Here is an 18,814-nt window from a genome sequence, read left to right as displayed (position 1 = left end):
CCTCCTTGTCCTCCGATGAGGCAGGGTTCAGAGGAGGTCCTCTTCAGCTGGATCCTGGGAGAACACACTCCTTGCTCTACCTAGCCATCTGCCCATCTACTCTGAGCCTCTGTGGCGGCGCCTAGGGGCTGACAGAGGGCAGTGCCAAGGGCGGAGCCCGGTGGACTCCAGGACCCCCCAACCTGCTCCGCCCTAGCCCCGCCCGCAAACACTGAGCTCCGCCTCTTGCAGCAGGCCCCGCCCCCTCCCGGGGCGGACCGGGGCTCTTATTGCCCAACCTGGCCCGGGAGCCTCCACGCGGAGAGGCTCCCGTCGCCCAGAGCTGCGGCCTCCGCATGGCATGGAGGAGCCGTTCTCACCCCCACCGGAGTCCGGGCTGCTCTCGCCGCCGCTGCAGGGAGGCGGAGCCGCCGCTGCTCCAGAGCCGGGAGCCCGGCAACACCCGGGACATGAGACCGCGGCGCAGCGGTACAGCGCCCGCCTGCTGCAGGCCGGCTACGAGCCCGAGAGGTGACGCCCAGGGCAAAGCGCGCGGGCGCATCCGGGGCGGGCGGCAGAGGAGGGCGCGGCAGCTCCGGGAGACCGGGTGGCGCTGCCGGGGAGGCCAGGGGCAGGTTCCCTCCACCGCCTGCACCTCTAACTTCCCCAGACGCAGTTAGACTGCCGTATCCCCGACTCTGGCTGGGGGATGCAGGCGGGCACTGTGCAGACAGTTCGGTGCTGCGTTACTCCAGGGAGCAGAGGAGAGGGCGCAGGTTGTTATGTCGCTCCCTAAAATTTTACCTCGGGATCCGACCTAGACTAAACACTCAGCGACGCGTGGTTCAAGTGGCTCCGACCTCTGGGGTACAAATAGTGCTTGTTGGAGTCCCAGCCCAACCTTGCTTCCTCCTCAGCTTGCTCTTCTTCCTAGAACTGTCTTCAGTAGGTGTGGGTGTCCGGATTGAGTGTCTCCCTCGGACCAGGTGAAGGGACTTGCTCTTCCTCACCGGGCACTGAGATCAGTGAGACTGCAGTTGCTCACTCCTTCAGAAGACTCAGGACCCCCATGCAGGGCTCTGGAAGGCAATGAGTGAGGGTCCCTGGAAAAAGAGTGGGGGCAGCGAACTGAGCCTCAAGGGAACTAGCTGAAAAAAGAGACAGCGACTAATCTCTGGATTGTATCGCAGTTTGAAATGCAATCCTACTGTCCTTCCGGTCCAGGGGATTTGGACTTCTTTCTCTACCCCATCTGCTGGTGCTCAGCAGCTTGGGGAGGTGACCTGGCAGCTGGGGCTTTGGGGGGAGGGTGGTCTGGGGAATTAGCCAGGTAGCTCTGCCCAGGGTCTCTGGCAGCTTATGTAAGAACTTTTAACGGCTTTAGGGGCTACCAAGCCCAGCCCCTCTTGCTCTTGTAGGCTGGCTCTTTAGAACTGACTTAGGCTTAGACAACCCCCATCCGTTTTTCTATAATAGAAATCCAGGTGGGAGGGCTTGAGGTTATAGAGAGGTGCTACTGTGTGAGCGGAAGCAGGCCAAGGCGCTTGTGTGCTTGAGAGAAGCTGCGCTAGAATGCTATTTCAGAGGTCAGACCTGGGCCCCCCAGGACCATCCCTTTTGGGCCAGTGCCAACCCCACAGCCTCCTGCCCCCCTCCACCCGTGTAAACCTAAGCCCTAGCCAGGCAGTAGGAGATTGAAAACCTGCTGGCTAGACCACCAGCTGCCTCCACCAACCTGGGACTGTAGGGAGGGGCAAGGGTTCTGTGGGAAGTGCTGGGCTTGAGTCCAGGGTTACTGCTCTCTGGCTTGAACTTGGGTGATCCATGTCCTCTTATCCCAGCTTAACAATGCTAATGTTCTCATCACCTTTTCTCCCCTAAACGTGTTTGGAAATCTTGTTCCTCTAAACAATCTCAGATCAGATAGAGTCCTCTGGGCTGCCTGCCTGAACTTCAGCGCCCTGCTGGACGCTATTCCCCTATTCCCACGAGCAGCTGGCTTGGACCTGCCCCCTGCCCTTGAAGCTGTGAGGTGGGGAGTCTCAGGGGACCAGCTGCCCTTCCTTGCGTTGAAGAGACCCACTGGTTGCCTGGTGTCTCCTCCCCATGGAGGAAGCAGCTGGGGAATTGCAGGAAGAGGGAGGAGGGAAGCCAGGGGGATGGATTAAGTCTCTAGAAAAGGACAGCCTAACCCAGCCTTGAGCCTGGCAGCTTAGAGTCATGAAGAGCTCTGACACAGGTCAAAGCAGGACGGAGAGTGGGGCCCTGAAGTCTGTAATCACTGGGAAGGTGACCCTCCCCATAGCTTAGCCCTCCCAGCCTCCTCTTCTAGGGCCCAAAGTCCTAGGCTGGGGCAGATGTCCCATTAAAGTTACCTGAGATAGTAGAACTCAGCTGCTCTCCTGGGCCCCAGCCTTGGCTGAACCCTGAACCAGAGCCCGTCTTGACTCTTGCTATAAGGAGTAGTGACCCACAGCAGGCTCCTTAGAAACCCAGAGAGACCGCTCTGGCAGGCCATGCTCAGAGACTATGGCTGACATGGTGGCTATTTCTTTTATCCTCTGGCTGGTGTCACGGCTCTGACTCCTGGTCATGAGAGGTTCTAGTGCTGGCTCCCTAGACGGCCTAGACTTCTAGAGTAAATCTGTGAGTGTTGGGGAATCAGAGGGCATCGTGGCAAGTGGATACCAGTACTGACTTTGCCAAGAACTCCAGCAGTCTCCTCTCTGATGCTCCAGGGCCTCCAGAGCTCCCACCAGGACCTGTCCTTTGGGCTTCACTGGTGAAGAGGGAAGATGGGGGTCTGTTATACTACCCCCCCACCTCCCAAGAGCCAAGAATGACACCTGCAAATCTTCTATAATACTTCGAGCTCTGGGAGACTTTCCTTTCCCTCTGCACAGGGATGGAACAGCCCATGTTTTCCTGGCAGGGTCCCGGGGGCACCATTGGGGAGGCTGGGTACCCTGGAGAGCCCGGTGGCTTGGAAGCCAGTGCTCCCCTGGGCCTGGCTGTGAGCACACTGTTGGGAGGAAAACAAACCCAGCCTTCCTGGGATGGGGAGTGAAGGAGCCACGCAGCCCTCAAGGCAGGGGGAAGAGTGAGTGCTTCCCATCTAGTTTTCTTCCCAGACTTGTGGGAACTTCAGGAGGCCAGGCTAGTGGCTGGTGGAAGCTATTGATCTGCGAGTAACAACGACGGTTCTGGTTACTTCCACCTCCCTCCCGTGTGAATGGATTTGCTACCTAATCTCATTGTCTCTCGGATTGAAATCTGGGTCTTGTTAGCCACCCAGAACTGACCACCGAAGTTCTTCTGTGGCATTTTTTTTTTAATTGTCTGCCTCTGTCCTTGTTTGTATGTATACTTGTTTATGCCAGGTCCCAAGCATTGGAATCTTTCCCGTATTACCATCCCACCCCTATTACTATCCCAAATCAAAACAAACTTTCTTCTCTATAGACTAACGTACCTGGTCCCTAGACCCTTCAGGAGCTGAGGATGAATGCTCTGTCTCTCTGTCTGTCTATCTCTCTGTCTATCTCTCTGTCTCTCTCTCTCTCTCTGTCTCTCTCTCTCTCTCTCTCTCTCTCTCTCTCTCTCTCTCTCTCTCTGTCTCTCTCTCTCTCTCTGTGTGTGTGTGTGTGTGAAGTCTGGGACTAGGAATAGAGCCCTTCCCCTTCTGAACTGAAGGCCTTGTACCTATGCATGAGGAGACCCAATAGTGATCAATTAATAGACTGTGGAGTACATGCACTCATTTATGAAAAATACTTTGGAAAACTGCAGAGGACTCCAAAGCCTCTCAAATGTCAACAGTGTCGTTGTTAAGAAATGCTTGCCCCTTAGGAATTGCGTGGGGTTGGAGCAAGGAATAGTGGTCCAGGGCCCATCTGTGTGTTGGGAATTGTGAGGTCCGACTGATATTTCAGGGTGCGGGGATTTTATCAGGGTTGGGAGAATGAATACTGGGGAAAGGCAGAACCATGTTAGAGGTACCCCTAGGGTAGGTAATGAGAAACTACGCCGGCCACAGCTTTGTAGCCTGAGGGGCCCAGGCTAGGGGTGAACCGGGTGAGGTACAGAGCTGGGGTTGCTTCTAGGGCGCAGGTTCAAGAGCCGCGAGGGGGGCGTGTCTCCGCTTGCCTTGCCCTCCCCTCTTTCTCTGGTCTTACATCCTGCCTGCAACCCCCGCCCTGGTCGCCAGAGCCGGGGTGCCATTGCGGGTGACACGGGGCTGGAGTGCAGCGGCGGCGGCGGTGGCTGTGCGAGCCGGGCAGGGCCTTTGTGCGACGAGGGGCGGAGGCAGCGGTCCCCGAAGGAGGGGCTGGAGCGGAGGGCGGCGCCCGGGGCCTCCCTCCGCAGCCGCAGCCCCCGCCCCCGGCCCACGGCGGCAGCGTGGCCTCGGTGCGCGTCAGCGGCGGCGGCGGCGGAGGCAGTGGCAGCGGGGTGGCCCGCGCGGGCGTTTATGTCGGGTCGCGGTGTCTCCCAGCAGCATGGCGGACTACCTGATCAGCGGCGGCACCGGCTACGTGCCCGAGGATGGGCTCACCGCGCAGCAGCTCTTCGCCAACGCCGACGGCCTCACCTACAAGTAAGCACAGGCGTTGGCCCCACCTGGGTGCGCGCACCCTGCCGCCCGGCGGTCCCTGGCCTCCGCCCCACACGTGCCCGGCTGTCCCTCGCTGACGCCCTAATGCCCTCACCCAATAAGAGTGACTTGGGGCCAGTGGGGGGCTGGGCAAGGGAAGGAAGGAGGCTCGCGCCAAGAATAGAGAGGGACGTGGCACAGCGACATCACTGCCCAAGGAGCCTTGACTGATAGCTGGCTCGATCGGAGGCCACCCTGCCCCCTTGCTCTTCGCCTGAGGATCTTGGCCACCCTGGAGAGGCCTTAGGACCTGCGGGAAGTGGCCATTCTAGGGAGACTTAAACCAGCAGGATCCAGGATGCCTTCCTCCCTTAAGCCTCACTGTGAAATCAGAGAGGTCCCAGGATCCCATCTCGGGCAGCTGGTTGAATGAATAATAGCCCCCAGGAGGAGCCCCACTGGGCAGTAGGACGGCCCTTTCTTTCCGTGACCAGTCCATCTCTCTCCTTCCACTTGCTTCTACCTGCCCACAGGGTGGGACTGGTGCCCTCCGTGAATATTCCGTGCCTACCCCTCAAGCCCACTCCACGTGGCCTGTTGGAGGAAGATAGAGACCTACCTGTCTGCCTCAAGCTTAGTTTGCATTTTCCTGTGGGCCCTAGGCCAGTTCCCCCTGCAGGCCTGGCACTAACTGTGCCTCCAGGCTGCAGGACGATGTCCCTGCCAGGAAGGAGCATCAGAACCCTTGATTGGGGCAGAGTAGTGCTGGAGAGCCAATAGTATCTGTGGTCTGTCACCTGTCATCTCTACCCTGGCTCATAAGCATTCCTGTTTTTGGCACTCAATTCCCATCACTCCCGAGGAGGGTGCCCTCCTGCCTGCCCACAGGTGAGGAATGATTATATCTAGGAAATGCTAGTAGGCCTCAGACTCCAGTGTTTCTTCTCTGGCCTCTAAGTGATCCACAAGGGAGGTCAAGGTGGGGTAAAAATACTTTGCTGCTTTGGTGGTCTTTGATGATGAAAGGGGGGCTAGACCTTCGATGGGATTTCTACTGGTCTTCTAGGGAAGTTTGCAGGGCAACTCAGTTTCTTCCTAGGCCTGGCAGCAAATTAATCACAGTACTCATATCTGCCCTGTGACTTTTGTGTCTTGCACAGGAAGTGCCTCCTGCTTTGCTTAGCTGGGCTCCGAGTGTCTCTGAAGTGTGGGGCATTTGCTTGGGAGTGTGTCCATCGAGGCTTGCTCTGACTTCAAGAAGGCTGCCCACAGCATCATTGGCCTGCGGCAGTGTGTACCTAAAGTACCACATGGGCCTGTTCCTCCTTCCTAGGCTTCTCCTGACTGTTAGCATGTTCCTGTTGACAGCCGCTGTGCTCTGACTGGTCCTGATTGTGTGGACTTCGGGCTCTCCTTTCCCATATGTGTTGGTTGCTCCTGCTCCAGCGTCTGCTCTGTCAGAACATGCCCTGAGCTCAGCTCTCTGGGGTCCCTCCAGCTGCTTTGAACCTTGTGTGACTCAGCAGCCCCAGCCCTGTGGTGTGCTGGCTTATGCTTGGGTCATATTGCATTGCAAACTTATGTTCAGATTCTGTGTTTTCTTTTTATCTTATGGTACTGGGAATCAAGCCTGGGACCTTGCGTATAATAGGCAAATGCTCTATTGCTAAGTTACACCATCAACCCAGATTCTCTGAGGGTTTTTTTTTTTTTGTGTGTGTGTGTGTGTGGGGGGGGGGGTGTTTGCTATTGTTTTGTTTTTGTTTGAAACAGGATCTTGTGTAGCCCAGACTGACCTTAACCCCTATCCTTCTGCCTCTACCTCCCTAAATGGTGGGATTATAAGATGAGCCCCCACACCCAGGTTCTGTTTTCTGTGTTGAGTTATTGTTTGCTTTTGTGAGGACTAAGAAGGTTTTTTTTTTTTTGTTTTTTGTTTTTTTTTTTTTTTTTTTTTTTTTTGGAGACAGGGTTTCTCTGTGAAATAGCCCTGGCTGTCCTGGAACTCACTCTGTAAACCAGGGTGGCCTCGAACTCACAGAGATCTGCTTGCCTCTGCTTCCCGAGTGCTAGGATTAAAGGTGTGCACCACCAATGCCCGGCGAAACAGAGTATTTTTTTTTTTACTTTGCATCATATTTTTAATTTACATTTATTTATTTACCTTGTTTGTATGTATGAAAGAGAGAAGACATGCTAGCATGTGGTATGACATGCATGTGGCGGTCTGAAGCAGTATTTTTCTGTAGTACTGGCTGGCCTGGAACTTACTCTGTAGACCAGGCTGGCCCCAAACTCAGAGATCCACCTGCTTTTGCCTGAGTACTGGATGCTGGAATTAAAGGCATGCATCACCACACCTGTTAAGACAGAAATCTCAAACCAGGCATGATGGCACATACCTGTAATCTCAGCAGGCTGAGGCAAGAGGATCTTAAATTCATTGTAGGTAATAGAGTGAAATACTGTTTAAAAGGGAGAAAGGAGGCCAGGTGTGGTGGCACGTGTCTCTAATTACATCACTCAATGAAGAGGATGAGCTCGGTATTATATAGCAGAAAACCCAGCCAGCCTGGGCTACACAAGTCCCTGTCTTTGAAAATAAATAAACAAAATTAAAAAAACAGCAGATTAAGCCAGTCTTCAAAGGCATGCACTCTGTCTACTGTGTGTGACCATATAGAGAACCTCTGTGTCCTTTCACAAACTGGGTGACCTCCAGATCCATAGGCCTGCTGTTTTTGACTGTAGTTCTTGAGGTTGAAGCCATCAGGACATCATGGGGGTGTGGTGAGGAAGGCTCCCGATGACGGGACAGCAGGGTCAGTGGATTCCAGCCTCTCTGCTCCTCTATCCGTCCCCACGCTGCCATTAACCCTAGGGTGACAGACCCTGCTCCTTTTGGGCATCCCACCCACCAGTCCTTCTCATCTGTCTTCACAGCGACTTCCTGATCCTCCCAGGATTCATAGACTTCATAGCTGATGAAGTGGTAAGCACCTCTTCCTTTGACTCAGGGAGGGCAGGTTGTGGGAGAGGCTTTCCTTGGGAATGTGCTGTGGCTATTACCCTTATTGTCGTGGGAGGAACTGGCACCCAGGGCAAAAGCTTACTCCTGATGGAGTGTCTGGGCTGGGGGGAGATCCTGGAGAGTCTTGAGTGGCAGCCTCACACAGGTTTAGAGGATGCTCTGTCACTGAAGAAGCTGGAGCGTAGGCTCAGAAAAGGCCCTGTGAGGAGAGAAGTTGGGAGTGGCTGCTTTATTATATAGACAATGAGGATCGGCTGTTGTCTGAAATGCTGAGCAAGGACTGTGCTCTAAAATTATGGGCACTGAATGCAGTGTTCAGTGATTGGGCACTGACCCATAATGGACAGAACTGGCAAGAGGGTTTGAAGGAGTAGGACTGAGGTAGGGGGATGGGCAGGGAGGACTTTGGACACATTCAAGCAAACACAATGCTTTGCTTTCCACAAGGGCCTAGCAATGAGCCAAATCAATGAATAATTAGTTAGGAGTCTGAGAAGTCAGGTTAGGAAAAAGTGCGGTGGTTCTATCTTGGATTCATGTCCATTTTAAACACCCGTTCCTGTTATAATTTCTGTTTGTTCTTGTCCATTCTCACAAAGGCCTGCGTGAGAGCCTGCATGTGCCTAGACCGTTCATATATTGGGGAAACTCAGGCTTAGCCTGTGTGTATAGAGCTGACCCAGACAGATTTTTTGGGGGAAATTCGCGCTATTCTGGTTGTTCCCTTCTGATAGCAATCAGGAAGGCTTCTTGCTCTGGCCTCTTAGTTTAACCAAGTTTACTGAGCATCCTGGCTTTGTGCCAGACCCTGGTCTGGCTGCTAGGAAGAGCTAGAAAGACATCTGCCTAGCCATGAAGGGTCTCCTTGTCCTATGGCCTCTTGTCAGGAAGGTGGTGACTGCTGTGGCATCGGGGGAGAGAAGGTGTGATTCTGTAGGCACGGGCCCAGGTTTCTGCGCATACTCTGTGATGTACTTCAGGGGCCGGTAAGGCTCCAGAGTTTTAAACCAGGATCTGTTTGGAGGGTTTGGGGACTAGATCAGTAGTTATTGGCCTGAATCTCAGAAGAGTCCATGGTGTCTAGCCTTATATACCATGTGTAGGCAGACAACCTGCAAATGTGTTTAGGTGGAGTGTCTCTTATCCAAAATACTCAAGACCAAGTGTTTTTAGCTTTTTAGATTTGATTTTTTGGGGGGAACATTTGCATATGTTTAGTGAAAAGTCTTGGGAATGGACCTAAATCTAACCCAAAATTCATTTATATTGTATATACACCTTACACGAAGGTAATTTTTTTGTCTGCATTTGAAGGTGACCTGTCATGTGAGGTCGGGTGTGGAACACTGTACTTGGATCATGTCAGTACTCAAAACACTTTAGGTTTTAAAGCATTTTGGATTTGGGATCTTCAGATTAGGGATGTGCATCCGTGTTAACTATCCTAACCCCTGTCTTGAGCTCTGGACCCTTAGCCATTTATAGTCCAACATGGCTAATCGGTGCCTGCCTGGCCCTCCCCATGCCTCCAGCCTTGTCCCCTAGAACCCACTCACTGTGCTCCCAGTGTCTCTTGGCCTCCCCTCCCCTCCCCTCTCTCCTCCCTCCCTCCTTCCCTGTCCTCTTTACTATTCTTTTTAGTCTCCTAATCCAGACTGGCCTGGAATTCAATATTAGTCGAGACTAGCCTTGAACTCCTTATCTTCCTGCCTCATCTCGGGACAATGGACCTGGTACTTGCGGCTTTCATCACCACTGAGATGACCTTGTCCATGTGCCTCACGTCTTCTGTCTTTCTAAGTGGAATGGTCAGCTCCCTGAGAGCTGTACTGCTCACTGCTGTGCCCTCAGGGCCCGTCCTATGCAGGATACAGATGCTGGCCAATGTTTGCTCAGTGCTGATAAAACCCTTCAATGAACCATGCTTCCTTCCCTAGGACCTAACATCAGCCCTGACCCGGAAGATCACACTCAAGACACCGCTGATCTCTTCTCCCATGGACACCGTGACAGAGGCTGACATGGCCATTGCGATGGCTGTGAGTCTCTTGGCCTGGGTGGGGACCCCAGGGCAGGAGGACTGAATAGGAATGGGCTGTGCAAAGGGACAGGACAGAGGAGGCTTGCCCTTGACTCTTACTGTACTTTCTTTCTATACCAGCTCATGGGAGGAATTGGTTTCATTCACCACAACTGCACCCCAGAGTTCCAGGCCAATGAAGTACGAAAGGTCAAGGCAAGTACTGGTCCCATCCTCAAAAAAATGCATCCTGCTTCGTCCTCTAGCTAGCTGATGTGGGTCCTAGGTGCCCTTCCTCGCAGTGGAATATGGGCTCAGCCTAACAAGGACTCTGGCTTCTCAATGGCACACCAGGGTCCCCTTTGTCCCTGGTGGCCCGGCTACATGCCACCTCTGGATTTCTTGCAGCTCTTTTCTTCTGCCTACAGAAGTTTGAACAAGGCTTCATCACAGACCCTGTGGTCCTGAGCCCTTCACATACCGTGGGCGATGTTCTGGAGGCCAAGATGCGACATGGCTTCTCTGGCATCCCTATCACCGCTACGGGCACCATGGGTAGCAAACTGGTGGGCATCGTTACCTCCCGAGACATCGACTTCCTCGCTGAGAAGGACCACACCACCCTGCTCAGTGAGGTGCTTGCAGGGCAGGGAATGCAGAGCGGCAGCCCAGAGGGAACGCCACCCTCAGGGGTCCCAGACTGGTACCTGTGACCAGGGACCATAGGGAGGCCTGGCTCCTTCTCTCTCACCTGCCAACCTGCAGGCAAATGTTCCTGGCCCCACAGGTGATGACGCCACGGATCGAGCTGGTGGTGGCTCCAGCAGGTGTGACACTGAAAGAGGCAAATGAGATCTTGCAGCGCAGCAAGAAAGGTACCGGGGAGTAGACATCCCAGCCCCCGCTTCCTCTACAGTAGGACTTCCATTATTTCCCAGCCTTTCATGTTGGCCCAGTAATGACACCAGGTCTGGGGAAAAACTTGAATGGCCCTCGGCAGCACGGAGCAGGATCCCCGATACTGTGCTCCTGGCTTGCAGAAATGCATTCCTAATTCAGCGTCTTCCTGGTGTATATTTTTTTTTTTTTTTTTTTTTTTTTTTTTTTGGTTTTTCGAGACAGGGTTTCTCTGTGTAGCTTTGCGCCTTTCCTGGAACTCACTTGGTAGCCCAGGCTGGCCTCGAACTCACAGAGATCCGCCTGGCTCTGCCTCCCGAGTGCTGGGATTAAAGGCGTGCGCCACCGCCGCCCGGCTTCTTCCTGGTGTATTTTCCCCAACTAGTCCTGAGAGCTGCTGGTCATAATAAAGGAACTCCCTGTCCTCCCAAGTCTGGGAAAGGGCTGAGTCTGCATCTCATGTGGCCCCGGGTTCTGTCCCTCAGAAAACAAAAATCTGGGCAGTGCTGCTTTGTACGTCTCCCATCCTGCGTAAAAGAATCGGCTGTACATGAGAGCCAGCAAAGGTAGATCAGTGAGTGGCTAAGGACCTTTGCCACCAAGCCTGGTGACCCGAGTTCTATCCCAGGGACCCAGATGTTGGAAGGAGGGACACACAAGCAGTTTCAAAAGGAATTGCACACGGGAGCAGGGCGTGGTGACTTAGCCTGTAGTCCCAGCACTCCAGAGGGAGAAGCAGGAGGATTTTAAGTCCAAGGCTACATAATCAGACCTTGTCTCAAAAAATTACCCTTTCAACCAGGCATGGTGGCATGTGCCTTTAATCCCAGCACTCAGGAGATAGAGGCAGGTGGATATCTCTATAACTTTGAGGACAGCCTGGTCTACATACTGAGTCCCAGGATAGCCAGAGCTATGTAGTGAGACCCTGTGTCAAAAACCAAAAAAAAAAAAAAAAAGAAGAAAAAAAAATTACCAATTGGCTTCTCAAAGTCACGATAAATCCTGCAGTTAAATTTATTTGATAGGGAAATTGTATAACTTTCACTACCTCCCTGGGGGCTGTTGCTTCCCAGGTCCCCTGTGCAGAGTTCTTTGTGGTTTGTAATAGGCAGGGAGGACCCATGTCCCCCCCTCAGGGCCATCAGTCTCACATAGTGCCTTGTCTGGGTCCTTTGTGCTGTGACCGGCCCTGCAGGTGAGAGGCTGCCCGAGCTCAGGGGTCAGGGTACCATCCAGGCACCAGGACAGGAAGAGCCTTAGGAACTTGCTTGCTTGGGAAGGTTCTTTGCTTCCTGTCCCTTGGGAAGAGGTCCAGAGGTGGGTGCTGTCACCTAGTGGCTGATTTAGTTACTTCAGTGGTCTCTGGTTCCCTTTTCATCCCATCCTCCTGTCCTCCCTGACACGACACCTGCTTCTCTTTCCTCCTGGTCAGGGAAGCTGCCCATAGTCAACGATCAAGATGAGCTGGTAGCCATCATTGCGCGCACAGACCTGAAGAAGAACAGAGACTACCCTCTGGCCTCCAAGGACTCCCACAAACAGCTGCTGTGCGGGGCAGCTGTGGGTACCCGCGAAGATGACAAGTACCGCCTGGATCTGCTCACTCAGGCTGGCGCTGATGTCATAGTGCTCGTAAGGAGGGGGTGGGCTTCTCTGCACCAGGCTTGCGAGTCCCGGACACCCCTGCCGAGCTTTCGCCCCCCACCTCACTTTTCTTTCTGCTTCTCTGCTGTCAGAGTTAGGCTAATGGTAGAGCCCAGAACAAACTGTGCTCTCCCTCCAAGGGCTCTCCTCACATCTAAGTTTATTTACCCTTTGTAATTACAGCTCACACTCACTGAGAGGCCCCCACTGGCCAGGCAGCAGCTCCTTGAGTTACAGCTGCCGCTCCCAATGATGAAACAGGCTCAGAGCAGTTCAGTGATTTCACTCGGCCAGCGAGTTGGCATCCTCATAATATCTGTTTGTCATGGGAATGGACTTGGGCAGGAAGTAGGAACGGCATGCACCTATGAGTTAATGTAGGGTGTTTGTTAAACTTCATGACAGACAAAGCAGGTCCTTCTGAGAGAATCCGCTAAGAGTTGTCGAGTAACTTTCCAGAAAAAGAAGAGTACTCTCGTTCCTAATTCCTATGGTTTCAGGGGTTCATCCCCCTGCAGCGAGGGGAGTTGGCTGTCTGGCCTGAGCTTTTCTGTCCCTGTTCACAGGATTCATCCCAGGGGAACTCAGTGTATCAGATTGCCATGGTGCACTATATCAGGCAGAAGTACCCCCACCTCCAGGTGATTGGGGGGAATGGTGAGTGCAGGGTAACCCTTCTCAGTCCTTCAGAACTCCTGGGCAATGATGTTGTTCCAGGCAAAGGGGGCAAAAGGGTAGCATGGGCTTGGCCTAGCCCTTTAGGTTGGGGGAGATAGAACAAGACCCTAGATGTTCCTGGGCAGGGTGGGGACGCTCTATCCTCACATTCCTCTGTCTGCTTCCTCCATCCCCAGTGGTGACAGCCGCCCAGGCCAAGAACTTGATAGATGCTGGTGTGGACGGGCTTCGTGTGGGCATGGGCTGTGGCTCCATCTGCATCACCCAGGAAGGTGGGTACCCACAGGGGAAGGAGGAAGGCTTGCCATTTAGAAACACCCTGGTCCATGATGGCCTCACAGGTTCACTTTTTTTTCTGTAGATACATGAGTGTCTGCTCCACTAGGCCTTTCTCGGGACATGGGTTCAGGATGGCCCATGCCCAAGCTTTACCCTGTCTTGGGGATAGTTGTGGGAAGAGGCAGGTGGTGTAGACAGATGAGGGCATGTGAGTTTTGGGAGTAGACCAACCTGCTTTTCAGACCTGGTTGTGGAGACTCTGTCTGGAGGTCCAAAGCTGGTGTCACACTTTCTATAAGGTGTGTGTTGGAAGACAGCTGAGGGCTTGGATTGCGTTTGGGACCAGACCATGCCTAAGGTATGAAGAAAACATGTCTCCGAACATCTAGGGATATTATAAACCCACATTGCCGCGTGTAATAGTAGAGTGGAACCCCAAGGCGGGGAGGAGGGGGGGGGAGAGAGAGAGAAAGAGAGAGAGAGAGAGAGAGAGAGAGAGAGAGAGAGAGAGAGAGAGAGAGAGAGAGAGAAGGAATATGAGAACAAAACCAAAGGAGGCCGTGAGGAGAACCTTACTGTGGGATTAATTGCTAGTGCAGAGGACTCCTTCACAGGGAGCTGTACCTTCCGAGCAGCTGATGTTAGAGACCACCAGTCGTGAGGTCCTGTTTCCTGGAGGCTGGCACTGATCCCCTGATCCATATCCCTTATGATGCTGTTGGTGGTGGGTGACTTAGGTACCTAGAATGACATCCCCCCCGCTGCTCATTACTATTACTGCCTTAGACCTCAGAAACATCATCTCTCCCCGTCCCTTCTCCATGAGTGGCGACAGACACAAGGAGAAGGGACCACTGACTCATGTCTGTCCTGTGCATCCCCAGTGATGGCCTGCGGCCGACCCCAGGGCACTGCCGTCTACAAGGTGGCTGAGTATGCCCGGCGCTTTGGGGTACCGGTAATAGCTGATGGTGGCATCCAGACCGTGGGCCATGTGGTCAAGGCCCTGGCACTTGGAGCCTCCACAGGTGAGGGGAGTACTTTGGATTGGGCAGGTGGGGCTGAGAGCCAACGGGACAGTTGGAATAAGAGGCATTGATCCAGCCGGGCGGTGGGGGCGCACGCCTTTAATCCCAGCACTCGGGAGGCAGAGCCAGGCGGATCTCTGTGAGTTCGAGGCCAGCCTGGACTACCAAGTGAGTTCCAGGAAAGGCGCAAAGCTACACAGAGAAACCCTGTCTCGAAAAACAAAACAAAAAAAACAAAAAAAAAAGAGGCATTGATCCCTCCACCTCCACCTCTGTAGTGATGATGGGCTCCCTTCTGGCTGCCACCACGGAGGCCCCTGGCGAATACTTCTTCTCGGATGGGGTGAGGCTGAAGAAATACCGGGGCATGGGGTCTCTGGACGCCATGGAGAAGAGCAGCAGCAGCCAGAAGCGATACTTCAGGTTTGTCTTCATGCTCTTGAACTCCTCCATGCCCTGGACCTCAGATGTCTGCCATCGTAGTACCCCAGTTTTAGAATCTCTCTCTCTGTCTCTCTGTCTCTCTGTCTCTCTCTCTCTCTGTCTCTCTCTCTCTCTCTCTCTCTCTCTCTCTCTCTCTCTCTCTCTCTCACACACACACACACACACACACGCACACACACACAATAGTGGCAGATGCAGTCTGACCTGACCAGAGCCTGGGACACTTGACCTGGAGGCCACCTTGTCTCTGCTGTTGCCTAGCATGTGGCTGCGGCTGCTGTGGGGATCCTCCTGGGTGGTATCCTTTCTGACTGTACCCTGGAGAGGCGGGGTGGGGTCCTCTGAGCCTTGGGCCTCTGGGCTCAGCCTCTCCACCCTCCTCCATGCAGTGAAGGGGATAAGGTGAAGATCGCACAGGGTGTCTCGGGCTCCATCCAGGATAAAGGCTCCATTCAGAAGTTTGTGCCCTACCTCATAGCGGGGATCCAGCACGGCTGCCAGGATATTGGAGCCCAAAGTCTGTCTGTCCTGCGGTGAGTGTTGTAACTTGAGGGGGCAGCGGAGGGACTTGGGAGGTTTCCCTCGTTCCTCTTTTTCTTTTCTTTTTCTGGGGGTGCTCCTGACCTGTTCACCTGCCCACCTCCCCAGATCCATGATGTACTCAGGAGAGCTCAAGTTTGAGAAGCGGACCATGTCGGCCCAGATCGAGGGCGGCGTGCACGGCCTCCACTCGTAAGTTGGTGGCAGCCGCTGGCTGATGCTGTGTTGGACAGATTCAAAGCCCGAAGGTCCCAGGGGCTGTGTGGCCTCTCTGTCACCCTGACTACTGGGCCCAGTTAACCCTGGAACCTTGCCGTGGTGCCCTCACTCACACAGGCTGGCTGCGAGCCCCATCCAGGCTCCTTAGATCTTGCTTGCTCAAGAAGCTTGGTGGCTGGTAGCAGGGGCTGATGGTGCTGGGCTCTTGCTGGTGGTGGCCCCAGGCAGGCAGGCAGGCAGGCAGGCAGGCAGAAAATGGGGGCATGACCTCTGTGGTGGGGAGACGGGCAGAGAGACGGATGGCAGGCCCCGTGCTGGCGTGACTGTGGGTTGGGGGCCGAGCTGGTTGGCAGCTGTAGCTGTAGACACGCATCCCGCCCTGGTCAAGAGGACACGTCCCCCCAAGCGTAGGCGGGCATCTAACTTGTCTCTCTTTCTGCCCTACCCTCCCATAGCTATACCTTTCTGCCGTGTAAGTAACTGCGCTGCCGGGGCCAGCCGTAGAGTAGAGTAGGGGCAGTCTGGGTGGGCCGTGGGCTGGGAGAATGGGAAGTGGGCGGGCGGTAGTGCTGGACTGTAATCCTGGGACCTAGACCCAGTAGGACCCTTCTGGTCCGAATTCCCAGCACCATGGCGGAGGAGACCAACCAAAGCCCCTCATCCAACCAAAACATAAGTCTCGTCCTGGGGAACCAAGAGATGACAGGCCAGGGGCTACTCCGTTATGAGGGGCCTGAGTCACCGTTCATGGGGGGCACAGTGGAAACGGGGCACCAAAGGTTGAACTAGTTGAAGCCTGCTCCATGAGGTTGACTGTGCTTTCCTGAGCTGTCTCTCCCTCCTGGGCACCGAGGACAGTCCACTCAGGTGGCTGGAAGGAGCGTGGCGCGCTCTGTGGGACTGGCATGTTTTTTCATGGAGCCCTGGCCAAAGGAAGACAGAGGTCCAGGGCCACCTCTGCCTCTTCCAGCCCCCTGGCTGAGAGGCAAGCTCCGTAGCCCCTCGCCCTCTCCCAAATCTGGGGGGCCTTGGGCAAGAGGATGCTGGGAAGGGAGTAGGGCCTACACACGTTCCCTTGCTTTGCCTTCGCAGTTACGAGAAGCGGCTGTACTGAGGACGGCAGTGGAGTCCACGGCAGTGGAGGGAGCGAACCCCGGGGTCCCACTCCAGGAACAGCCTCCCTCCATAACTGAGTGGTCCACGGATTTGCACTACGGGTTCCCCAGCTCCTTTCCAGGGAGAGGAGTAGAGTCCCTGAGGGGACTGTGGCCCTTCTCTGGGCAACCCCACAGAGTCAGGTAGCTCCCTGTGCCAGGCTGCCCCCATGAGCTCCTCTGGGCTCCCCTCTCTGCAGCCCCCGAGCCCAGCCAGCCTTGGCTCTCAGGCCCTGTGCCTGCCTCAGGTCTTCCTCGCTGCAGCCTGCTCTGGCCTAATGTCCACCTCTGACCCCTGGGGAAGGCGGCCCCTCCTGGCTTCTCCCATAGGGCACCTCTCTCGCTGCCCCCTGCCCCCCAGGAAATGGTGCTCTCCTGACCCTGCCTCTGGCCCATCCCTGGACTGCTGTCCTCAGCCATGTGGCACTTTGGGTTCCGGACCTAGGCCAGGGGGAGGTCTCTGCCCCCTTCCTCTGGCTCGAGGCTCCCATGGGCCCTGCTCCTCAGCCCACTACCCCATCTCTGAACCGGGGGAGGGCCTGATTAGGACCACCTGCCCTTCATTCCTGACTCACCATCGTCCCCAGGTGTACCGTTCCTGCCCTCTCCTCTCAGCTGCAGTTGAAGGCTTTAACTTTGCACACTTTGGGGTCACAATTGCACCATTGTCTATTAAATAATCAGAATACATTAAGCAGTTATCAATGCCTCCGCCATCCTGTTTCTGTCCTTTGACCACAGGGTGGCTGGCCTCTGTCCTGGTAGTGACTGGGAGTCCCATCAGGGCCTGGCCTCTCCAGGAGGATGAGGAGGGGATACCACACTTGAGCATGTACCATATGATAGGTGGGCCATAGGATAGGAAGTCTCCCAGGCCCAAGGAAGCTGTCTCGCAGCTCCTGCAACTGAGAAGTATCACAGAAGGGTTCAGTATCGCTCCCACAGAAACCTTGAACAGATGAGGGTAGGGTATGGAGGGGGCCCTGACCACTCAAGACCTATGGCCTCACCAGTGGAACAAAGCAGATAGATGGGTGAACTACCACTGCTTACTGTGATTCAAGAGTGCTTGAAGCCTCCGTCTCCCTGCTGAACAGACATTGCTCTCCAAAGGTTTCTGAACACCCTCTGGAAACATGTCTGGATATTCTAGCAGGAGAGCACAGCTTACTCAGATGACCCAGACGGAAGACCAGGTCTCTAGAGTTGAGAGGTCTTGAGACGTTCACATCATTTTATGACGCTGCTGGTAGAGGTCGGCAGTGGTTACGAGGCTGCCCTACCTTGGCATAGTCACCCTGCAAATGGGCAGAGAGGAGGACGTCCTGGGAATGCCCCCGCGGCAGGGAAGATCAGAGGGTAGGAAGGATCCTGCTGTGTGGTAATGATCCAGAAATGCTCTTGTGATGACCGTGGGGCCCAGCTGACATACCTTGAAAATGGCTACTTCCACCCAGGCCCCACTTGCAGAAAGCCAGCCCTTTGGCTGTGGGCCTGATACTGTTGAAAAAAACCCTGAGTCTGCACCGGGTTTTTGCTACAGTGGCTTTAAGCTTTGTGGCACCTTCAGGACTGGGAAGGAGAGTTCGGTTAGCAAGGTGGCTGAACTCAGAGCTGCGGCAGGAACTATCCAGAGAGTCCCTGGAGGCCTTGTGCCCTGGAGGCCTGTGGCCCTGTGGGCACCTAATAGTCAAAGGTGACCTAGCTGGTGGGAGAATGCTTGGATCCCATAAGGTGGTAAAAGATGAGGGGATGGACTAAATGAGGCTACTCTACAGGAGCAGCATGTCCCATCCATTGAGATGGGAAGGAGGTCCAGCCTTTTAGACATATCAAACCAGTTCATTTTGAATCAAGCTGTTGAGTGGATCAAAGGGAGAGTTTCCCTTTGAATTAGATCTCACTGACCAATAGAGCTGGCATTAGAATAGGTTACTTTGCAAGCTGGTGAGCCCCAATGGTCTGGAGTTTATTAGCATTGGCTGACCTTTCTAGAAGTTCCTGCTCAGTAGGTGTCTTAGTTTCTTCTTGTTATGATGAAATGCTCTCAACCTAAGAGGGAAAGGGTTTATTTTGGCTTACAGTTCCAGGTGCAGTCCATCATGGTAGGGAAGTCCAAGGACCAGGGTCCTAATAAGGAAGAGGAGAGTGATGAGTGACCCCCAAGCCTATGGAATGTTGCCACCCACAGTGGGCAGGTCTTCTCACCTCAATTAACAAGATGATCCACCATAGACATACCCAGAGGCCCATCTCCTGAGTGATTCCAGATCTCTTCAGGTGGGCAAATAGATTAAGCATCACAGT

At 54.3% G+C, this 18,814-nt stretch overlaps 1 protein-coding gene across 2 annotated transcripts; it reads left to right on the top strand.

Annotated features, from left to right (window-relative positions):
• The first annotated feature begins 259 nt into the window (after window positions 1-259).
• Window positions 260-17,208, top strand: Impdh1 (inosine monophosphate dehydrogenase 1). 2 transcript variants are annotated; one of them, XM_052720447.1, is made up of 15 exons: window positions 260-510; window positions 4,472-4,573; window positions 7,514-7,562; window positions 9,539-9,640; window positions 9,763-9,837; window positions 10,050-10,256; window positions 10,409-10,496; window positions 11,954-12,153; window positions 12,732-12,822; window positions 13,020-13,115; window positions 14,007-14,150; window positions 14,429-14,573; window positions 14,984-15,127; window positions 15,243-15,326; window positions 16,446-17,208. In XM_052720447.1, the coding sequence occupies exons 1-15, from the start codon at window positions 341-343 to the stop codon at window positions 16,465-16,467; spliced, it is 1,719 nt and encodes a 572-aa protein (XP_052576407.1). In that variant the 5' UTR covers window positions 260-340; the 3' UTR covers window positions 16,468-17,208. The 2 variants fall into 2 exon arrangements, with proteins under 2 accessions (XP_052576407.1, XP_052576408.1); XM_052720448.1 differs by having other exon boundaries at window positions 261-510; window positions 4,475-4,573.
• Window positions 17,209-18,814: the final 1,606 nt, after the last annotated feature.

Source organism: Peromyscus californicus, unplaced genomic scaffold (assembly GCF_007827085.1).
Source record: "Peromyscus californicus insignis strain IS unplaced genomic scaffold, ASM782708v3 Scaffold_6__1_contigs__length_162567912, whole genome shotgun sequence".
In the NCBI taxonomy this organism is placed as follows: domain Eukaryota; kingdom Metazoa; phylum Chordata; class Mammalia; order Rodentia; family Cricetidae; genus Peromyscus; species Peromyscus californicus.
The sequence above is the reverse complement of the archived record's forward strand: the minus strand, read 5'-3'. Positions and strand labels throughout refer to the sequence as shown.